This window comes from Carassius gibelio, chromosome B21 (assembly GCF_023724105.1).
Source record: "Carassius gibelio isolate Cgi1373 ecotype wild population from Czech Republic chromosome B21, carGib1.2-hapl.c, whole genome shotgun sequence".
Lineage (NCBI taxonomy): Eukaryota > Metazoa > Chordata > Actinopteri > Cypriniformes > Cyprinidae > Carassius > Carassius gibelio.
The window spans coordinates 10983171-11006157 of record NC_068416.1 but is presented as its reverse complement, the minus strand read 5'-3'; the positions used below and the strand labels follow the sequence as shown (position 1 = coordinate 11006157).

Here is a 22987-nt window from a genome sequence, read left to right as displayed (position 1 = left end):
AAATGGATTTATCAACTTTTAATATTGTTTAAGACCCCGCGGACACCCTTTAATACATAAAAATAAATTATATTGTACAATTATGATGCATAGTTGGTATAAAATAGTTTGGAAACTATGCTGTTTAAAATGATCAATTTTTCAGGTTTCTTTGATTAACAAAAAGTTTAATCAAACAGCATTTATTTTAAATAGACATGGTGTAACATTATAATTGAAGCGCTGTCTGAAATTATAATCTAAAATTTGCATTTTTATCAGGCTCCTATGTTTAGGTTCCGCAATTTTACACTAATGGTAATGTATATGTTCTTCTATGCAATAAAAGTGAAATAGCTGAACATAAATATAGGAGCCTGATAAAAATGCTCATTTTAGAAGAAATTTTCAGATGGCACTTAGAGGCTTTGCATCTGAACTCTTCAAATGTCTTTACTGTCACTTTTGACCAATTTAAAGCTCAAACGTTGTATGGTCCAGTAATGAGAACAACTTTGCAATATTTCTTTCTTGACAGTATTTGAGAGATTCATCGGTTTATCAAAGAAAACCTAGAGATTACAGCCTGACCAATTCACCTTGAAGCAACTAAGCTTGGTTTAATGGTTTGCAGATATGTTGCTTTAGTACCATTTGCACAATATCATTTTACAAAAATATACATATATTTCTTCTTAACCTTTTCTGAGTTTTCAACCACCACAAAAGATTTACTTTTGGGTTTAGGCATAGTTTTTGTGCACCGCAGGAATGTCATATTTCCCAATTTCAAATACTTGAACGTTTAGGCTTTAAGAGGAGTATTTTCTGATCCTTTTACGTCCAGCAACAGGGTTACGCAATGAATTCAGCTCTGTGCTTCTCAGATTATCAGGAACATTCCACATTAAATCTGATTTGTGCAGCATATTTAAAAGATTAAACCATTTTTCACAAAAAATAAAAAGTCACATTAAGTCAAACATAATGTATACATTTATTACATAAGAAATAAAATATCAAACCAAGTGGCATCGGAAAGCAAACGGTTATTTTCTCAGAACTGACTTTATACTTTACTGAGCCATTCAAGCAATGACTTTAACTGGCTGGTAAAAGCATAAAAGATAGTTTTATCTTTATTTTGTGTATTATATTTATATATGGAATGCCTTGGAATTCTATATCTTCAGTTCCAAGACGAGCATTTTAATTTAAATCATCTTACAGTTGTCTGCAGTAAGTGAGTGCAGGCTGTTGCCTTCCCCTGTCGATTCAAGACTTTCAAAGAGGGTGAAACTGAACTAGCTCCTTTTTCATGTTATGAATAATGAAACTGTGCTGAGAGACCCCCACTGGCCTGATCTAAATTTAACTTGGAGAAAAGAAACTTGTGTGACACAACAAAGAACACGGCTACAGTGAGAAACACTCATCTTTTTCTCATGCCATAAAACTCCAGACTCATTGATATCTCATCTGAATGGGTCGGGTGACATTAATCTCTGAGCTTAAGCCTGCGTATCTGAGATCTTAAAATGGGCAAGAGAGCCGAGGGAACTCAAAAGCTCAAAATCCCAATCCCAAAGCATGTTGTTCAGATCTGCGCATTAGAATGATTAAGAAGGAATGGAATGAATATGGTGCAATGGCCTGCTTTTTTATTATTATGTAAAACAAGAATTGCAGAAAGGTCTCCTGTTGTTTTCTTGAAGCCCTAGCAAACTGTATGACCCATGGTCTAATGCAAAATGACAAAGCGCATAGTTGAGCACAAACACGGGACATAGCTAACTGATGAGTCAGACACTTTCATTCAGCGCACTCCATAAATTCCCGAGTCATTTATGAGGCTCCAACAAGCAGCACACTGTGCTCAAGGTCCGACAATAAAAGTGCGCTGCTACACCCTCGACGACGGCCGGTCTCCTATCTGAGACAGAGAGCGAGATAACATTCCATTTACCTGAGCGCATGTTTTCAGCATGTCACACCGAGGCAAAACAAAACAGTTCCGCCCAGTGTGGTGCATGAGGGCAGGCCACAAGAATGCTTTCTCTGCATTTATGTGGTAGGACATCAAGTTTGCAACTTTATAAATACAACTAAACAAATTATGTGGCATCTGATGATTCTGATGTTCTAATTCCATCATAAGCCGTGGATCCAAAATACTGATACTGCTTTTATTTAGCACTTTGTCTTATCTTCTTATTTGATCAAGATTTTAAGTGAAATGTCAAAAAAGTATATTACATGTCTCATAGCATCTGGTTTTATATATATATATATATATATATATATATATATATATATATATATATATATATACACACACACACACACACACACACACACACACACACACACACACACACACACACACAAATAATACATTGTCCTATATTGTTTATATACAACAATTGACATAAAAAAGATAAAAAGGAAAACATATGACAGAGAGAAGATTTAAACTGTGATTAAACACCTATTTGTCGTGAGCATGTGCAGTCCATTGTACCACAGCTAATGTCTCCATTCTCAATGAGCTAAATAAAGGCTGCAACATAAGTGATTCGTTTCCAATTACTGATACTTCAGTTTGCACTTTTGGCTACTTACAATTTTAAATTTTTGGCTACATTCTCAACCAGGAAAACTGAAACCTGGTTATTCCATTCAAACATGACAGTTCCCAGCATGATTACAAAAACTGATGAAAATTAGGAACAAATTTAATATGTAAACAAATGACATGTCTGGCAAAAACACCTACAGATCTAGGCCTGCAACTACTTACTACTACAAAAGTCACATATTGTTGTATGTTAATATCAGGGGACATGTCAAATGGGAGCTCATTACCAAGTAGAGCCACTAACATTATTAGAACACCGTCAACTAACTGTTGCTCAGCAGAAAGAACCAGCCATCTGAGAGATGCATGCAGGGGGACGGAGGGAGGTGGGTGCGCTGACAGTTTTGGGTCAGGATTTGAAATTTGTCATTTTGAATCATCGCCTTTGATGCACCACACTGTGCAGGAAGACTAGCCAACCAGGCATGAGTGTGGAAACGTCTGTTATGCCACAGCGTTTGTTTCCGTTCAATTGCTCAACTCAAAGCGGTTGAGTTTTCTGACCCATTTCAGTATAACAAAATTACACTGGGGATAAATAAAAAATAAATAAATAGGGGCTGACAAGTCAGCTTCAAATCACCCAAAAATCCTGCCATCATATTTTTTCCTTTGGCCTTTTCTTTATAATGCCATTTAATTGCAGGCCAGAAAAAATTAAAATAATAATAATAATAATAATTTATTCAATAAGTCTTAATTTATTGCCCAATGTCATTCCAAACCCAATATTTTTTGGGGGAGGTGGAGTTTTTTTATCTACCTAAGGACAGATTTTGAGGTCCAAAACACCACTGGTCCCCACTGATTTCGACACATGGACAAAAATACAAAGACACATTTTTCAAAATATCTTCATTGGTGTTGTTTCAAACAAAATGTTGGTGAGTAAATGTTTTTTAGGTGGGGTAGCCATTTAATTTTGACCAAAAACACAGCTCTTGCAACAAATGAACAAGTGTGGAATGCACTGAAAACTATTTGACCAGTCTTGTTAAAGTTTGCACAGCTCGGATGCACTTTGAACCCATCGTGCACCTTGACTCGCTGTGAAAAGGATTTGAGGGAATCAGCTGTGGGCTTCGCTCATGCTAAGGAATGTGTCTCAGGTACTTGTTTACAACTTTCTGCCATCTTGGTTTCCTGGCTACAGGCAAACCTGTTGCACCACACAAAGGAGAAAAATATGCAGTCTGATAGCTATCATCTTTCCATTTCTGTGCACCTTGTAAACTACTACATCAGTAAAAAAACAAAAGGAAGAAAGGAAAAACACACCCCGGTGCACAATTGCTGAACATACCAGAGCTTGAGCCAATGCAGCTTGAAAACGTTCTAATATAATCTTAGGCATGCCGCATTCCTGTACAGATTTTGTGTTGAAGTCCAAGAGGACTTAAGAGGTAAAGCAGGCACTGATCATGGGTTCCTGGATGAACAAAGCAATATTTCAACACTGAAACGGACCCTAAAATGCATTAATTTTAGAGGTTTTGAAGTGCATATATGATTTGAGAAGTGAACTGTATTACAAAACAAAGAGGATTTGAATTACCACATTCACTGAATCACATCTGCACATATGAGTAATGGGCTCAGCATGCATCTGTATATTGAGTAAGCAAGTATGCATTCCCAGAACGTACAGTACTCATCACGTACCTATCCCTTGGGTCAATCCAACTGGTGGTTTGGTTAATATGGTCTATATAATAGACCTTCCCGTCAAAATCTCGGGCCTCTTCCCAACCCTCTGGCAATGGTAACTCCTTCCTTGGCATGACCAACTAGTCTCCATGTAATTTTCTCAGTAAGTCTTCTAAATTGTTTTGAAAGCAAACCATGTGTTGCTTTTCATGGACTAGTCCAAATTTAAACCTAACGCATAAGGAAAATGCCATTAATTAGACAGAGTTGTACTCCACGTAATCCATGACACGGTTTCCAATATTCAAGTTCAGTTCCTGCAGTCTATATATTCGGCATTGTTTTCAAGAGCGAATGCTGTGAAATGAATGGATGAGGGTATGATGGATGCTCTGAATCGGGTAACTTTGCCGCATGAGTTGCGCTTATGGTGAGAAACTCTTCGTTTCTTGTGCATTCTCGGTCAAATGCGCAATGCATCAATCAATCATCTTTTCTGGCGGAGCCTGATGGATGATGGTTAACTTGCGCGAAACGTCAGAACGCGAAACTTTCAAAGGTCGTGCGCGAGAGTTTTCCGCCAAGAAACGAAAACCAAAAAGCAATTTCAAAGTCCACAAAATTCCCTCCGAGCAGTAAAGACAGCGAACGAATTAATTCTCCAGCATTATCCACAAGTATTTGAACGCGTCTAGATGGTTTTTTTCGCTCAGTGTCTGCCCACCATGTTTTAGCGACAACTGTGCTAGCTTGTTAGCCCGAAAGCTCGTTATATATGCAACGCAAACAGTTACTCCACACACACATATTCCGTTTCTTCTCGTTTTGTCGATGCAGTCAAATCACTTCCACAGCATTTCGGCAAATTATTTTAAAAGTAGCGCGTTTCTTTCTCATTTGTTTCCAAATGTTGTCTTCTCCTTTAAGTGGCTGTGTGCGGTTCTCCCCCGTAGTCAAGCTCGGTCGCTATGCTGCGGTTGGAATGGATTACGTCATACAGGTGATGACCGTAGTCCTTCTAATAACAGTGCACACAGACTAATTAATTAGATTTTATCATTTTGTATGATATACAGTAAATTATGGAAAGTTGTATTCCTATTTATTTCCTATGGGCGGGGGACAGTTAATACATGTCCTGGAATAAAGATCAGCTTTTAAGTGGATTTTCAATGTTCAGTGTGTGATGATGTGATAGTAATGACATTTACCACTTTTTGGAGGGGTTGAATAAGCCATGGAATAGTTCAGATAAGAAGTAAACCTGCAGTTAATAAATTTTATATATATATATATATATATATATATATATATATATATATATATATATATATATATATATATATATGAATTACTCAATTCATTTAATACAATGTTCACAAATCATGATGCAAAATTCCTAATATCTAAAAAAATACTTAATTTATTAACTTTAAATGTAATATTAAATAACACATTACAGTTCAAATGAATATCAAGTACTTTACATGTGCTTTAGTGGCCTATGTTAGTCAACACAAACCACAAGAACATGTTACTAAATGGTAATGATTAAAACATTTATATTTAAAGTAAAACTTTTTCTTTAACATTAGCTATAAAAAAGTGCAATTTAAAGGCATGATTTTTTAAGTGTCAAATTCACTTATTTTTTTTTTTTTTTTCAATTTATTTTTGACTCATCTCAATATATAACATTCCCCTCAAGAGTTTGAAACGTTTTATATATTTATTAGAAAAAGGAAGATGGACAAGCAGAGTAAGTCAGAGAGAGAGAGAGAGAGAATCAAATGTAAGAAAATAAAATTACAAAATAGCATACACAGATAGCATATAAACATAACAATTTATCCTTTGATACTAGGGTGGTTCTGTATTTAGGGATTTTTAAATCATACTTTAGACATAAGCGTTACCTTAATTAACGACAATGCATAATAATCATGCTATTTCTGTAGCTGCACGTTAATTGCTTTTCACTTTAAATCAAAGGAACCAAGGCAAATGTGAATAAAGAACATGTAAAGGAATTTGGTCAACACGGGGAAGTCACCCTCCTCCAAATATCAACTAAACAACGCCCTCCAACGGCGAGCAGGAGAGGATGACTTTTTAGTCGATTTTAACTTTTTTTTTATTTTTTGTCTGTCTCGTTAGTTTTTGTAATTCGTTTTCAAAGCAAAAATGTTTCAATATACACCACAGTTTTAGTGTTATACACGTGCCACGGTAAAACACAATTTACAGACAGTTATTGCAGTTACTGCTATTATTATTATTATTATTGTTATTAATATTATTATTATTATTATTATTATTATTATTATTATTATTATTATTATTATTATTAGGGCCTACTATGCGAAACTACGTTACCATCCTTCATTTGTAATCTCAAGACATGACGGTTTCTCCGCCCCTTGTCTGTCACCCGCTGGAAGGAAACTGGGCGCGTGCTTTTCAAAACAAGCCAGGGCGGATCACGTGCACTGGAGAGCAAAAGCGGCAGCTCGCGCAGCGAACACGGCATTTGGATTCAGGTGCGCTCATGGTTGTACTGCGTCATATCTCCGTGGCGTTCACCGCCGCTATGGCTGCGGTCGGGACCGCGCTATTTATCGCACTCAATCTCTTTTATAAAAGACGAGCATGGACACCAGAGTCCGACTACTACACGTTACGAGAGGTGAGTATGAAGCGAAAGAAATAGTTTTTATTTTATGATACCGCCTGTCGCGCGTGACTGATAGGTAGAGACAATTGTCGAGGGAACTCTGTTAATTGAACTGTACGTACTGTATGTCTGTCATGACTCATGTGCATACAGATTATGCTTAAAATGTACTTTTTGAGAAACGTAGCATAGAGAAAAGTAATCCTGCTTGTCTTATTGTATCTTTATCTAATTTCTGTTTATTTGTAATGCTTTTTAATATGTCTCACTAAAAGTACAATACGTATCTGCATGTAAGCCCCCCAAAAACTGTTGCAAACGTATTGTTTATTATAAAAAAAGAAAAAGAAAACGATATTTAGATGAGCACATAGTTCCCAAGGTCATTGAATACTCGAAAATATAATCATGTTATATTTTCCACGCATGGAACAGTCATGGAAATTAATAAATATATTGAAGTCATGGAAATTTCTATAGTAAATATAAATATTCAGTTATGCTCAGCTCTGTAATATTTCAGTCAGCAGCTAGGTATTCATTTTGGTAGAGATTGTTTGTAAGTGATGTTCAGTAGTTATTTTGAGTCAGTTCATTTGAACGATTCATTAATGGAAAGATCATGGAAGTAAATTTATCCAAATACATTTGCAGTAAAGCAAAGACACATTTGTACTGTATGTGCCACAAAATATTATAACATTTGATGTAGAGTGTAACTGAGTAGCCAAAGTAACAGAAACCGGGTCAATCTGTCTGTTATTACATAACTAAGACCCTAATTAATGATGGCAAGACTCTTAACTATTTGTACGTGAAGTTGCATAATTAATTCCGGCAGCTTGTACTAAAATCCCAGCACTAGACTCTGGATTAACAGACTTTAATATCCAATTCTGTTCTATAGCTCATTTTACTGCCTTTTCTTCCATGTACATGCATATATTTAGGAGGGGGAGGAGCGCAGTGAGAAGCAGGTGCTTGTTCTTGGGTTGGATGGCGCTGGTAAGAGCAGCGTTCTGCAGGGGCTGAGCGGAGCAGGTTCCAGGAGGGGCTGCCGACCCACACGCGGCTTCAACTTCATCAGCCTACACACACCTGCATGCCAGCTGGACTTCTTGGAAAGTATGGATCAGTGCCAGACCACCCTGTTCACTTGCTTACCTTTGTGAGGAAGAAGTACAACTTAACATAATTTTATGATTTTGCAGAAAGAATATATTTAGGTGTATACTGAATGTAATTTCACTTAATTTGTATGTTAATTACAATTAAATTAAAATAAACTGTATTATAGTTTACATTTATATTATATGCAACTTGAGACTGTTAACTTGAGAGTGTGTTTAACCCATTCAGGTAGGATTATGTACATCTTTTTATCTTTAGAAGTAATTTTCTTAACTGTTTTGTCTTGCAATATGGCTACAGTGTTATGCTGAATGTACTGAAACTCATTTATGGTACACTATACTTTAATATAATTAGAAACTTTTAAATCCTGTATTTAAATATATTTGTAATTACATTTGTAATGATGGAGTTGCTATTGAGTACATCTAGAAAATATTAACGTTAATTGTAATAACAAAATATAAAGTGCTCTAACATGTTAGCCAACACAAAAAGTCTACTTTTATAAAGCACGGTGAAATGTTATTAAAAAAAATGATTTCAAATGTACTTTAAAGTACAAAGCTTTCTTTTTGACATTATTACAAAATACACTTTTTGAAAGTAAGTGTACTCTCTTTACAGAGAGTACATTTATGTTGCCTTTTATTTCATTAATATTGTTATCTGCCAGTGCAGTTTTTCTAAAATGTACTTTGAAGTACACTACTAGTACACATTAAATACAATTACGTCCACATATTTCTCATGTGGGATACTTTAATTCCTGCTCTACAAGTAATAAATATTCAGTTATTGCATTATTTATGATTTCTTATTTGAGAAAAGCCTGTTTGTCTGTGTCTATGGCAGTAATAACACATCATACAGTTAACTCCTATTTTGATGATCTTTTCCTATCAGTTGGAGGTGGTGAAGACTTGCGAATGTATTGGGTGGATTACCTAAGGAGAACACATATCTTGGTGTACGTGGTGGACTCCTCTGATAGAGGCCGGCTCCCTCAGGCCAAAGACGAGCTCCATCGATTACTTAAAGCAGACACTGATCTACCAGTGGTGGTCTTGGGAAACAAGCAGGTAACCAAAGGCTCAGTTCTTGGTTTAAACTTTAACCCTGTTTATAATTTCAGAAAGGCTTCATATTGATTTCCTAAATCCTTATAGTTACTTATAGTTATAGTTTACTCATACAAAGTCACGGGTTTAAAACAACACTGGTTTAATTGTAAAGACACATCAGATTAACATTTCAAAATATCTTCAATTGGGTTCCGCTGAATGAAGTCATACAGGTTTGGATATTATTTTTTTCTGATGATATTCCTCTCTTTAATTGAGTGCCAGGTTCCCTTGTTTATGTTTCAGTGTAAATCTGGACTAAAAGCTTTTTACACCCTCATCCAGGATAAGCCCGGCGCTGTTAGCGTCCCAGAGCTGCATGAGGCTCTCTCACTGAGCTCAGTGGCTGATCAGAGGAAGCTTTTCCTGCTGGCTGCTCAGTCAGGATCTGACGGATTAAGCAGAACCTGTGGCCTCCAAAAGTTCCAAGACCTGCTTCTGACATTGGTATGAAACCAAGCTGCCATTTGAAGGTTGGCACTACTTTGCCAGAAAGGACAGGCAAAAGGATCTTAGGTAATGATGGAGAATTCAATGTATTGGTTTCACCCTTGAATTGTGCAAGGAGAAAGGAGCGCTTGCGTCATGACAATGCTACTGTTGTGACATTGAAGGAGTTGAACAAACACTTTTTTTTTTTTTAGTGAGGACTGTGGACATTATTGCTACTAGTTACAAGGTACAATATCTCGCTTGTCATTAATAGGATTATTAAATTCAGTATTACAAAGAATACATTGCATATGGTTTATCTTTGCATGTGGAGTCAACTTGTCGAATCACAGAAACAGGAAATTGGACTTTGCTTGACAATTAATAGCCCTTGTCCATGTTCCGCACATATCCTTCCTTTGATCAATACACACACACACACACACACACACGTATGCAAATTGTATAATATTCAAGGTATACATTTCAAGTACTTGTGCAGTTTATTTTCATACTGTATTAAAGAAATACAATATATGGAATATTCGTCCTTTCCCAAAAACACCACTAAAACTTACTAAAATACACACACAAAAAATGCATAACTGTACAAAAATTGTGTTTATTTCCCCCAAATAAAAGGACTATGTGTTCCCTTTTGTCACTACCAAAACATATCAAATTATATGGGATAACACCCCAAAAAAAACAAAAACAAAGATGTCACTACCAAAACAGCGCCAAATGTTTTTGTAGTGACAATTTTTGATACTTTTGATACCTAGCTCAAAGATGCTAGTCAGCACATGGTTAGCTAGCACAGTTCTGAACAGTGGCATACATTTAAAAACTAAATGTTATGTATTAGCTCTCTGTCAAAAAAAAAGGTGTTTAGTAGTGATGTTCCTTAAAGATAGACAGATTTTTTTTGCACAAATTTACCTCAAAATTAACCTACCTACTCATGCCATTAAAGAGGGGGACACATGAATATTTCCTGATCATAAAATGTATGGGTTTAGTTAAAATCAGTCTTGGCCAATAGACTAAAACATAGTTTCTATACGCTAAAAATGCTGGGTTAAAAACAAGTTAGAACTGGGTAAAATATGGAAAAACCCAGCAATTTGGTTGTTTTGACCCAGCATTTGGGTTACTACCCAGAAGGTTGGGTTAAACATTTAACCCAACAGCTGGGCAAAAAGAACCCAATTGCTGGGTTTGTCCATATTTTACCCAGCATTTTTGTCACTACAGTGACATAAAAACAAGCGGGACATGAAGTTTGATAATTTACAAAGAAACTTTCAAAATAAATATTTTTATTATTATTATTTAACCTTTTAAAGAATCAAAAATATACTTTTAAAAGCAACAAAGGGAACAAATACAAAACTTTTTTCAATATTTTCTCAAGTTTAAATTTAGGGATTAGGGTTGGGGACAGCCTGTAGAATGGCCCATATATATATATATATATATATATATATATATATATATATATATATATATATATATATATATATATATATATATACAACACATGTGTGTGTTTATATTTATTATGTATGTATAATGTAAATTTGTTTTTAATTATTAAAAATGTAATCTTTCTTCTCTTTGGATTTTGAGGTGGAATAGGACATAACGTTATATTAAGCAAATGTATCCATGCCAGACCGTTTCTGACAGTGGAAACCTCAGATAATTCTCTTTTCATAACTGTGATTTAGGCTTTCAGTGGAGATTTTGTTTTGAACTTGCACAGCTGTACAAAAATAAGGCCTATTCACTGTGAAATCAATATAGTCTGCTTATGCAAGTGGTTTAAATTACGATCAACAAGAGCTAGTGGTATTGAGGGACACTATGTAATCCATCTCACATTCAGCCTCTTGAAAAATGTGGCTTAATCCAGACTAAATGAAACAAATGAAAGGCCTCTGTGAATTCAAATGCATTTATTTTAGTCTTCTAGTGAGGGTTTTGCAATGCTGATTAATCAGAACTCTTGCACATTTGATAATCCTGTGAGGCTGATAATTTGATAATACTTGTATAAGCTGCTGATAAGATTCAGACTTCTTGTTCACAACCAGTCATGCATATTTTATTAAAGTATGTACATGTAGCACATGACATTTCTGAGAAACAGTGATGAAGCAACGATGTCTACAGAAGCACTACTGCAGTGCAAATATGAACAAATCTCTGTAATTATTGTGTCTTAAATCAGTGTTCTGGGTTCAGCTCCATCAACATGTTTGGCATAACGTTGAATGCAGAAAACATCTGACTAATTTTTTTTTTTTTCCCTACAAAATCCTGTGGCTATACTTTTAAAACTTTTTTTTTTTTAATGGTACAATTATTTTCTTGGGGGGGAAAAAAAATAGGTGCAGTCAAATTTACTGTAGCTCTATGAAACTGTGGGCAAAAATCTGTAATTTCAATTAACAACATTAAAATAAGTAATACATGTTTAATGTAAATGTAACCACAATAATGCTCTCTAAAAAAACACAACTCAAAATTCATTAAGTTAACTTGTACTGAACCCAGATTTTGTCTTTGTTGCATTGTATTGGAGAGTTGTTTTCACTCCGGTGTATTATTTTGCCAAAACACGTGAAACTTACCCATCAATAAGTCAATGTACAAAATGTAATATTTATACTTCTGAAGATATTAAAGTTGCTTGCTAGATTCATGTACACATCATTTAACAGTTAACATTCTTAAAGAAAGTTGTCATAGAGAAAAGATTTTCAACAGTTTGTTTCTACTATGTATACACTCATCCTTTAGACACACTTGACAGATACAAAGGTGATATTCTGACCATTAGTTTAAAACCAGTTCTCCGCTGAGACATCACGAAGACTTCTGAGATTGCAGAGACGCAATGAACGCAGCATATTTCTTAGGATGACACCGTTTGTAAAAATCCACTTTCCGTTTAATCTGCTTTGGTGTGTCCTGATAGTAGTTTTTCTCATCCCTTGCCATTGCCTGAAATGCCAATAAAACACAATCAGTTACATGGACCATCAATGGAGTCTTTTTTTTATGTCTGGGAGCAACACTGATATACACAGTTTTCTTTTACCTTATAATCCTCATTGTATTCTTTCACCATGTATTGAACATATTCAATAATGTCAGTGGAGCATGTGGTTTTGCCCGGACCATGGAGACTGGCCTCTTCCTCCATTGCTGCAATTTAGACACCAAATCATATTATGCAACTCATGAAAACATTTATATATTTATATTTTGATAACAGATGTCAAAGCCAGCTGAGAACCATTAGTTTTGATAGATACCTTCAATGACGTAGGGTTTCAATACATTTGCCTCGGCTGGTTTGCTTTCCGTTTCCTGAAACATCAGTTAAATGCATTAGGTTAGAAGCAGAAAATTATACATAATTTGTTAAAATAAACTGTAACATATTGACTGAAGCTTAGTACTTGCCTTACTGTTTTTAATAGGAAGCATACCCTTTGTCCCAAGTGACAGTCCCATGTCTTTTAGATTTTGCTTTACTGTTTTGTGTTCATCCCAAGCCTTGCGTATCTGAGGACTTCAAATCAGCCATGTTTATCAACGCATTTTAATGATAAACTTAATAATAAATGACACAGAGTACATAAATATAAAAAAAAAGTACACTTAAGCATACTTTTTGTGTGTGTGTGTACTAATTGTACTAATACAAATATATCTCGTTATATCTTGTAATTTAATAATTGCTGAACTGCCAAATGTACATACAAGCATTTATGGTAAACTAGTTTATGCCATGCATTAAAATACGATTGAAATTATGAAGTGGCAATTTTAAGTTTACGTATCAACACATTCTAATTTAAATGATATTAACGTTAGTCAGCAACAAAATGGGTGTAAAAAAAAAACTATCATGAAAGCGTACATCACTTTTTTTATTTTTTTGGTACAGTCAAGGGGCCATTTATTGTTGCATTTATATTATATTATCAGCATGAACTTTTTTTTTATTATTTTAAGATATGAAGAACGCATTCAATACAATTCAACCGCAACTATTTATTATTATTATTATTATAATAATTTACAAGAATAGGCATTAAAATAACGAATAATTGTATAAAACAGGTTGTTTGTATAGCGAGAGGACCTTTTCTATTTGGCTTGTAGAATGTACTTGAACTTACCACTCTATTTGCGGTTTGTCCTTTCTTCTCATCTTCTTTTTCAGCTTCTTTTTGTTTTTATTGTAATCAAACTTACCACGATTACGAGATTTTTTTATTTTACCCATTATTATATAACACACCAACTAACAACCGCCTCGATTCTTTGCCACGCGTGTTTGACGACCCCGGAAGCAGCGACTTTCTGTCCGAGGAGAAAACAAATCGAGATAATTCTACATCGCCACCTGCCGGAAAGAAGTGCACAGTTCTTCTTCTTCTTTTGATTTAAAGGCGGGTTGTGAACCAGCTTCAAAGGTGCATACTGCCACCTAATGAGAAGTGTGCAGTAATTTTTCATAACAAAAAAAAAAAAAGAGCTTTGTCAGATAGTGATAAATATTTTGGTGTAATCGCGAATAGAAAATGCAAGCCAACAGCGCTAAGAACATTAAACAGGTTGTTCAGGCTAGACTTTAGGTTACACTCATAAAGGCAGCATTTCGTGATAGCACGTTTTATATTTAGATGTTTTGCAACACACACTTCATACTTCACGGAGTACCAAATATGTTGTTGTTTTTGTTGTTGTTGTTGATGATGATGACGATGATGATGATGGTTAAATTTATATTTAGATAATTAGCTTTTAATAATCAGTGTTACCTCTAGATGGCGTTATAAACTAAGAATTGCAAAACTCAAAACTAAGCAGTTTTATTTCGTTTGCATTGATCATCAGCAGTTCATGTAAAGACAAGTTCAAAGCTGCACATGGTATGTGCTGTGGCACGCCATATGTCTGAAAAAAATGTGAATCTGTTTATCATCAAAGAAAAGACAGATATTAATAAACAGACAGTGACCTATATTGTTATAATACTAGAGCATATAAAAAAACAGTTTATGCGGGATTCGTAAACATTAAAGCATTTTACAAGAGAGAGAGAGAGAGAGAGAGAGAGAGATCATACCGTTTGTTAAACTAGCAGTCTGGATTGTGACAATGAAACCTACTATGGCGAAGACCTGCTGGTTATGAATATTAAACAGATCGCGTGAAGGTTTTATAAATTGTTTGATTTATTTATTTATTTTATTTATTTATTTATTTTTACAGCACGAAGAAAATGTACAAGCATTTTAAGGACAAATATAATGACTATTACAGTTACTGTAAATATTACTATTTATATACAGAACAAAATAAATAAAGCATAATAAAATAAATAAATGCATTCATACAAAAACATAATAAAACATTATTTTCCCGATATAAAATGATTTACCATGTGAAAATAAGAAACCACATAGTATCTGTCTGATCTGTTACTATAATAACAAGACGTTAGATTAAAGTACTAGGTCATTTATGAAGCCTTAAAAAAGAAGATCACAAATCAGATAAGAATTATACAGAGATATTATTAAGAAGCACTACCTAATGTCAGCATAATCATATAAATATTAATGAGCTACGCTTGCGCCATAGAAGAGCCTACGGCCCTAGGCCACATGACCGTTCAAGCGGGACGCTCGAGGTTGGTTACCAAGCAACGTCAGCATGTCTCATTAATATGCATGAGCTCAGGCTTTGCCATAGTAGGCTCTGCGATCGACGTAAGTCTGAAACTTCTGGGCGGGGAATCAGAGGAGCGAAACGGCAGAGCGGAGAGTCATTTAGGGTTAATAATATTCCGCCGTGGGGGGGAGCGGGGGAGGACATACACACAGACAGACACACACATAAACTGCCAACCCGGCGACGAGGTTGGGCCTGCGGTGCCTGCCTGCAACCCAGGAAACATGGAGCTCGAGAATATCGTGGCCAACACTGTTCTGCTGAAGGCGAGAGAAGGTAAGACATGACACCCCGTCTGGTCATTGTCACTTTTGACAGTTGTGATCCACAAACGCCGTGCTATCTGTCTCAAAAAGATGGGGATTCCCCCAAAGGAAGTTAACGTTAGGCCAAAAATGAATAAATGCATGCTTTATGATGCCTATGAATCACTAGTTCAGACCTGAGGATTACACGTTGATGAAGGTGTTGCTCGTTTGTTGTGTTCCTAACCTTGAGCAAAAAAAATAAATAAAAGATGGACCTGTCAATCAAAAAATAAATAAATAAATAAATAAAATCTCCCTTTTTGTCAAACCTTGTTCGGATTTTACAACGTTTTTGTGAACAGTCTAAGTTTCTAAATAAGGGGGAAGAGATAGTCATTGTCATTAATGTTATATATATTGACCACAGCCATTTAGTGCCTGTGTGTTCGAGATAAGATCCTCACTTAACCGAACCTTTTGAATCAACACACCCAATGATTTTTCAAAAGTGTTTTATTATTATTTTTATTATTGTTGTAAAACTACCTACTAACGTTAGCTAGTGAAACATCATTAAAAAAAAATCTGTCTAGTAGGGAGTTTTAGTTTTTTCGGCAGGTGTATTTCTCAAACATGAGGAAATCCTACTGTATTTTCTTTCGTCCATGTTCGAACGTTCTTAGGCGGCACACTTTGGACTAGTACACTTGTTATAGTAGACGTTTAAATAGTGTATACAGACTTACTGAAAATTTACCATGAGTACCATACACGATCGTTGGGGCTATAACGTTAGCTAATTTTAAGTAAAATTATACAGTCTCCTTCAAAAAGTGTATATGTTTTCGTAAGCGTACATTGGGTTACAAATCACGAATCGGCAGTTTTTAACTGCATACTACATGTAATAGTCAATGTATTTTATATTACTGTTGTTCACAGTTCTCAAGACTTTGAAAGCTAGTTTCAGTTTAGTCACCACTGTATGATTGCTTAACATGTTGTCTCTTCCCGTTTTAAGATGACATTTAACATTAGCATATCAAAGTAGGGAGGTTTGTATATTTATGTTGCACTTCATACATTTTTATTTTATATAGGGAAACATTTCCGCATCTTAAAGGATCTCAGGATTTTGATTTGTGCTGTTTGATTACTGCAATGTTGCTGTAATTTTGAATTCTATCTACAGTAGTCTATTAAAACAAACAAAGTAATTGACAGAAATGTCAATTGGCGCAGTAGACTTCCTTTTAAAGCTGCAGTCAGTCGGTAACTTCATGTTTTGGTTAAAAATGATTAAAAATCAGTTTTTGGGCAAGTACATGAAGTGGGGAAAATCTTTATTTGGTCCCCTGCTTATCTTGTAAGTTTGCCTATTTACAAAGAAATTATAGGTCTGTAATTTTTTTTTTAATGGTAGGTTTATGTTAACATATAGAGGCAGAATACCAACCAAAAATACTTGAAAAAGCAAACAAACAAAACAAAAACACATTATATAAAGGTTAGAGATTTTATTTGCATTTCAGTGAGTGAAAATAAGTATTATAAGCAAAAAATGACTTAGTACTTGTGCAGAAACCCTTGTTGGCAGGTACAGAGGTAAGACGTTTTTGTAGTGGGTCACCAGGTTTGCACACATCTCAGGAGGGATTTTGATCCACTCTTCTTTACAGATCCATCTATAAATCCTTAAGGTTTCTTGGCAGCCATTTGGCAACTAGAAGTTTCAGTTCCCACCTCAGATTTTCTATAGAATTGAGGTCTGAAGACTGGCTAGGCCACTACTTGACCTTAAAGCTCCCCTGAAGTGCCTTGAAACAAACTGCGTTATTCTATGCGGTGACGTAATTTCAACTGAAACAGGAAGAGAGGGGGTACATATCGAGCAGCCCCGTCCCCTTTTTAGAAATAGAAAATAGTGTTTTGATTATGTCTGCCCGTGCCAGAGATGTTGGGCTCAGTATAGCCGCATTTAACAGCTACAGTCTAATAGATTACCCCCTAGATTCAATATGAAAACAAAATAGCAGTCATAATCATGCTGAAGCTGTGTAGTTGTAAAAGTTTTTAATAAATACCGACTCGCACATATGATCCACTCTGTGCGATCGCGTCTCTGGACCGGAGCCTAAGTCCAGATGTGCGATGCCGCAGTTCGCGTGAAACAACGTGAAACCAGACCTCATTGTACCAATCAATAGCATATATACACTTACTGAATCGTTGCTTATCACCTATACTGTGTACGAATCACAGTGGTAATCTTGTAATAATTATCTTTAATTTTTGTGGTACTGGTAGATTTTTTTTCAGGACAATACAAGCATGGCGCTGTTCATCTTTGTGTCATTATGTTATGTCTGTAAACCTAAAGAAGGAGTTCCGGCTAGTAGGCTATATTAAACGTAAGGATTCTGCAGGTGAAGGATCATTCATAGCCTTTTCTTACTGCAGCTGAAATAATAAAATTAATCATTTTAATTTGCGGATTGTAATTCAGAAAGTTCCATATGACAATCATCAGCGACGACTGGAAATTCACCCGTAGTCTTACAGCTAACGCCAATAGACGCTAAATACATGTAACTTAATTTTGAGAACGAAGTATAACCGTAATAATAATTTGCATGGTTTGATGTGATGTGAGCAAAGTGATCGTTAGATTTATCGTAATTGGTAGCGCAATGTATTGTAATGCTTTTGTTTTGTCAGTTGGTCAGAACAAAAGTGGCAGACATGTAACTTACTTGTTCAGATGACACTTTTCCAGTCAAAATTCTTATTTAGGTTATTGGCTACTTCCAAGACATAGAATCTGTGATTCCGAAGTACAGTAAATATCCACACCGGTGCGGTGACTGACAGCCACATATAGCCTACTCCTCAAAACATTACATTCATACGAGCTGAGAAGCCGTGTCGATGCACAACAAATAACTGCAACAAATAACTGCACAACAAATAACTGCAATTGCAGGGTTCAAACAGAGGTAGCGACTAAGAGGCAAAACATACAGACTGTATCTTTAAAATACATAAAGGTGTGGTCACAATTAACAAAATAGGAATCTGCATGACTGGGAGTTTTTGCATGAAGGCACACATATTTTACTATGTTAAAGTTGTTAATGCAATTTTATTTTACACTTGAAGTGTTTCATCTCACAATCCTATTAGGGATTTATAGTGTTTGTTTCTTTGTTTTTTTCTCAGAAGAGCTCTTCCAGCATAACAAGGAAGATCAGTGTTTTCCATCCGTTTTATATGATCTGTTCTATATTTTCTTGGTGATTTATATTGTGAATAATTTGATGAAAGTGGGGCCTTTTTTGTTGCTGTGCTGGAGGCAAGTTTTGCGCACAGTGAATGAAACCCCTTCACTTCTGCACTGATGCTGCATAGAAAATACATGTCTTAAGCCATTCCCATCTTGGCAACTTCCCACAACGATAATGCTGGGGGTTTGCTACTGTACCCATACCATCATAATCTCTTAACTGCAAAGCATTTGTTTGAATTGCAAATAGCACACCATGGTGTTAGCTTCCTGCTAGCTCCCACTCCTGCCTGACTTTAAATTTTAATTATTTGTGAGTAATATCTTTGAGGTAAGTTAAGGTACAATGCCTGGGCTTGCACAATACATTACCGATTATGTAAGATAATGAGGATTCACAGCTGGGCTCATCTAGTGTCTCTAATTTGGGAAAGTCTTTGTGAAACATACAGTTGTGTTTTGAACTCTTTGAACACAAGCTTCTCCTGTACATTTGTAATCACTGGATCTTCCACCCTCCCATCCCATCCCATTAGCATTGAATCTGTTCCACAAATCCCCTCATAGCCTAGCAACAATGCAAACACCTGGCTGCAGCTTTCACAAGAGTCCTCTCCATTCCCAGCGAGTGTGTCCCGCGCACAGCATCGCTTCCTGACCTTTCCCCGTGCAGTCTGTTGACAAGCGCATCAGGCCCTGCACCTGGGCCAGTCATTCTAATCAGGGAGCCCGAGCTGTCCTGATGACGTTAGCTTGGACTGGCGTGGGCCAGTGGGACATTCTCATGGCATTGGCGTGATTCTTTTCCTGAATTCAATCCAGGGAAGTATTAGATACAGCTTGGACCTAGATAAACAACAAGCACCACATCTTAAGCCAACTCGTGTTAGACTGGAATATGTCAATGTGAAATTGAAAGTATTTTGAGCATTTTATCACTGATAACCATGTGTTTGTTGCCCTTTAGCAAGTGTGTCTTGCGTTCTTGGCAGAGTTTGTCATTTACACAAACACTTTACATGGCTGCAATTTAATATAATAGACATTTTGCATAAAATCAGGTTTATTTACTCCATCAGCCTTTTAAAGAGCCCTCATGGTGGTATGCGAAGTGTAATACAGTATGTAATATAAAAAAACAATCATAAATGGCATTATTGTGCTTTGAGGAGCAGTATGTATTTTAATGTGTATATATTATACCATACTATAAAAAAATACTGCACTGTACCTCATTACACTATAGTTATCAAATCCACACATTGTATTTTTTGAAAGAAGGTAAGATAGATAGATAGAATGTATGTATTTATGTATTATATAACATTCCAGCAAACATTTCTGTTTGGTTATGATGACACATCTCTATTAAATGACATAATGACAGTTTAGAGGTCAGAAAGAAGATATTTAATGTTGTTGTTTTTTTTGTTTTTTACATCATGGTGTGTGAGTAGGTTAGGTTACCAGAATAGTAACAGTCTGTATTAAATGTTTTTTTTTTTTTTAATCATCTCCGAAACGGTCCATTTCTTTTTATATACAGTTCAAAGCTAACTGGTTTGTTAGCCAGTCCAGAGCTTTTCTTAAAAAGGGAGAGATGTCATAACCATCTCACAATATCAAACATCCATAGTATCACACATACCAGAATCCAACTGATAAATCGGATAAATGTTTTAAGATTAATGAAACCGTTTAAAGAAGTCTTATTTTTCAAGCTTTCAAAAGTGCCTTAATTAAACAATCACCTGTATATTACTTGCATTATAGGATGATATAAACATATTCATATCCCATTCTGTCTTCGAAAGCCCACCTGTGTTAAGATAGTGATCTAATAGCATTTTAAAGCCTGTATGCAGTTCCTGCCTCTAATTTGATCTTTGCTCGATTCCTTTGCAGGAGGGGGTGGGAACAGAAAAGGCAAGAGCAAGAAATGGAAACAGATGCTTCAGTTCCCTCACATAAGCCTGTGCGAGGAGTTACGTCAGACTATAGGTACTCATCTTATGCTTACATCACACGTGTCTTATGAGCTGATAAATGTCACTCATTTACATTTATGCATTTAACAGACGCTTTTATCCAAAGCAGCTTACAGTACATTCAGGCTAAAATGTGTGTGGAATTAAACCCACGACCGTTTGCGCTGCTGACACAATGCTCTACCACTGAGCCACAGGAACATATCATTGTCATATGAGCAAATGTAGAAACACTGTTCATTCATTTAGAAAAAAAAAAGATGATTATTAATTTAATTGTTAGATACTTGGTCATTTTCATGGGCTCCTAATATACTTCTTTTTACAAGATATAAATAAAAATAAAAAGGGAGTATTACATACAAATACGGTTATTTTATAGTAAACTTTAAAATGAAATGCTAATATTTACTTCTTTTCTATTAATTTTCAACCTTATAGGGGTCATATGATGCAATTTCTATTTTTCCTTTTCTTAAGTGTGTTACGTAGCTATTTGTGCATGTATAAGATCTGCAGAGTTACAAAGTCTCCCACAAAATAATTATTATATAAAATTATGATATAATTTAGACCGGCTAAAACGCCTCGTTCAAAAACGCCCCCACATGTCTACGTCACGATGTGGAAATATTTGCGTAATACCCAAATGTTCATGCGAGAAGAAGGTGTGGTTTCAGGAAGCGCAGTAGTGTTGATGCAGCCATGTTAGGCTGGCTGTGCAAAGGCTATTTCTAAAATAAATGCTTCCATTCTGACTTTGCTATAACAATCTGGCTCTTATTCTGAATCCGCTGTTTTTTAAGTATTTGCCTTCGACTGTGTCACGTGACTCTGTTCCCCTTTCAGACTTGAACTGATTTTAAAACTAAGGTCATTATTTAATGTCTTTACTTATATGTTGAAAGCTGAACGGTTATGGAAAAGGGGCGTTACATTTCAATGCATGCTTGTTGTGTTCGGCCAATCACAATGCAATGGGTCAGCTGGCAAATCAGAGCTGACTGTGCTTGTCGGAAGGAGGGGGTTTGTTGAAAACCATGCATTTGAGAGAGGCAGGGCATAGAGGAACTACAATAATGTACAGTATTTGAAAAATAATTTTTCTTTTTTTTTTTTTTTTTTTTTACCTTAAAGCATGTCAACATATTCTGTTACACCAAGTACACAAAATAATGATCTTTAAAATAGCAGTCTTTTATTTTGGCAGGTTGCCGGCAAGTAAGTATATGCGCTTTTGGGTTTAGCGCCGTTAAAAGAAATGTTACATTGTGCTTTGAAAATGGCAGCGGGTAGCCTAGATTTGTGCTTTCAATTTGATTATAAATCTTATACAGTACAATTTGTCGATCTAAAAATTGTGCATTAACAGTTGTCAAACATTCTACAGCATTTTTTTTTTTTTTTTGGTTGCGCATGTGAACCCGCGGACCACTTATGTGCACCACTGCTTATAACTGACTAAATGGTAGTTGACAAAAAGAGGCTTATTTGACAAATTGTTTATTAGTCGGTTAGCCACAAAAAAATGTCAATGTCCTTGACAGACCAATTGTTAGTGGTTGGTCCTTGATTTAATAACAGCATATTGGGCAGGAATTCATCTCAAATATAGCTTATTATTTGAAATTTTAACATTTAAGTTATAGCAACTTTACATGGCCGATCGCCAAATGGTAACTTGTGTATAGTCATAATATCAACAAACTGTTTTTGTAAAATAAAGAAAAACAAAGAAGATGTGCTTTCTGCCATTTCGGTTTCGATGGACTGGAGTGCGTCACAAAACTTTTACTCCGCATTCACAGACATGAGAAATGTCTTTAAATCAAAAACAAAAGCTCTCTGTCTATTCTATGTAATCTATATGAATGGTGTATTTCTCTATAAAGGCACATCCGCTGTACTGTAAAGATGGCAAATCAGCATCAGCTTCATCTTTGCAGCAAATACTAACTCAGAAAATGCTTCATTATTAATAAATAATCAAAATATACTCTTGCTATTTATTTCCCTACGCATTCATAGTCATTACATTTGCCAGTTCTTAGGGGCAGGCTTTATGCTTGTGCTTGAACACAGA

General features: G+C 35.6%; 4 protein-coding genes across 5 annotated transcripts in view; 2 read left to right on the top strand and 2 right to left on the bottom strand.

The window, feature by feature from the left end:
• The window catches only part of wwc1 (WW and C2 domain containing 1), a 38690-nt gene extending 33435 nt beyond the window's left edge, over positions 1-5255 (bottom strand). The window contains exon 1 of one of the 2 annotated variants that reach the window (XM_052587753.1): positions 4280-5255. In XM_052587753.1, the coding sequence (XP_052443713.1) occupies positions 4280-4398 (119 nt within the window). In that variant the 5' untranslated portion in view covers positions 4399-5255. The remainder of the gene's footprint in view (positions 1-4279) is intronic. The other variant, XM_052587754.1, reaches the window with a different exon arrangement.
• Positions 5256-6715: 1460 nt separating this feature from the next.
• On the top strand, positions 6716-10167 carry arl10 (ADP-ribosylation factor-like 10). The gene is made up of 4 exons (XM_052587755.1): positions 6716-6950; positions 7889-8063; positions 8976-9151; positions 9479-10167. The coding sequence occupies exons 1-4, from the start codon at positions 6813-6815 to the stop codon at positions 9644-9646; spliced, it is 657 nt and encodes a 218-aa protein (XP_052443715.1). The 5' UTR covers positions 6716-6812; the 3' UTR covers positions 9647-10167.
• Positions 10168-11707: 1540 nt separating this feature from the next.
• Positions 11708-14022, bottom strand: nop16 (NOP16 nucleolar protein homolog (yeast)). The gene is made up of 5 exons (XM_052587756.1): positions 13825-14022; positions 13103-13211; positions 12952-13006; positions 12735-12841; positions 11708-12637 (listed from the first exon to the last, which is right to left on the bottom strand). The coding sequence occupies exons 1-5, from the start codon at positions 13929-13931 to the stop codon at positions 12500-12502; spliced, it is 516 nt and encodes a 171-aa protein (XP_052443716.1). The 5' UTR covers positions 13932-14022; the 3' UTR covers positions 11708-12499.
• A 1414-nt stretch (positions 14023-15436) lies between these two features.
• Positions 15437-22987, top strand: part of grk6 (G protein-coupled receptor kinase 6) — a 46578-nt gene continuing 39027 nt past the window's right edge. Inside the window, exons 1-2 of the mRNA XM_052587841.1 lie at positions 15437-15661; positions 20822-20917. Of these exons, the coding sequence (XP_052443801.1) occupies positions 15610-15661; positions 20822-20917 (148 nt within the window). The 5' untranslated portion in view covers positions 15437-15609. The remainder of the gene's footprint in view (positions 15662-20821; positions 20918-22987) is intronic.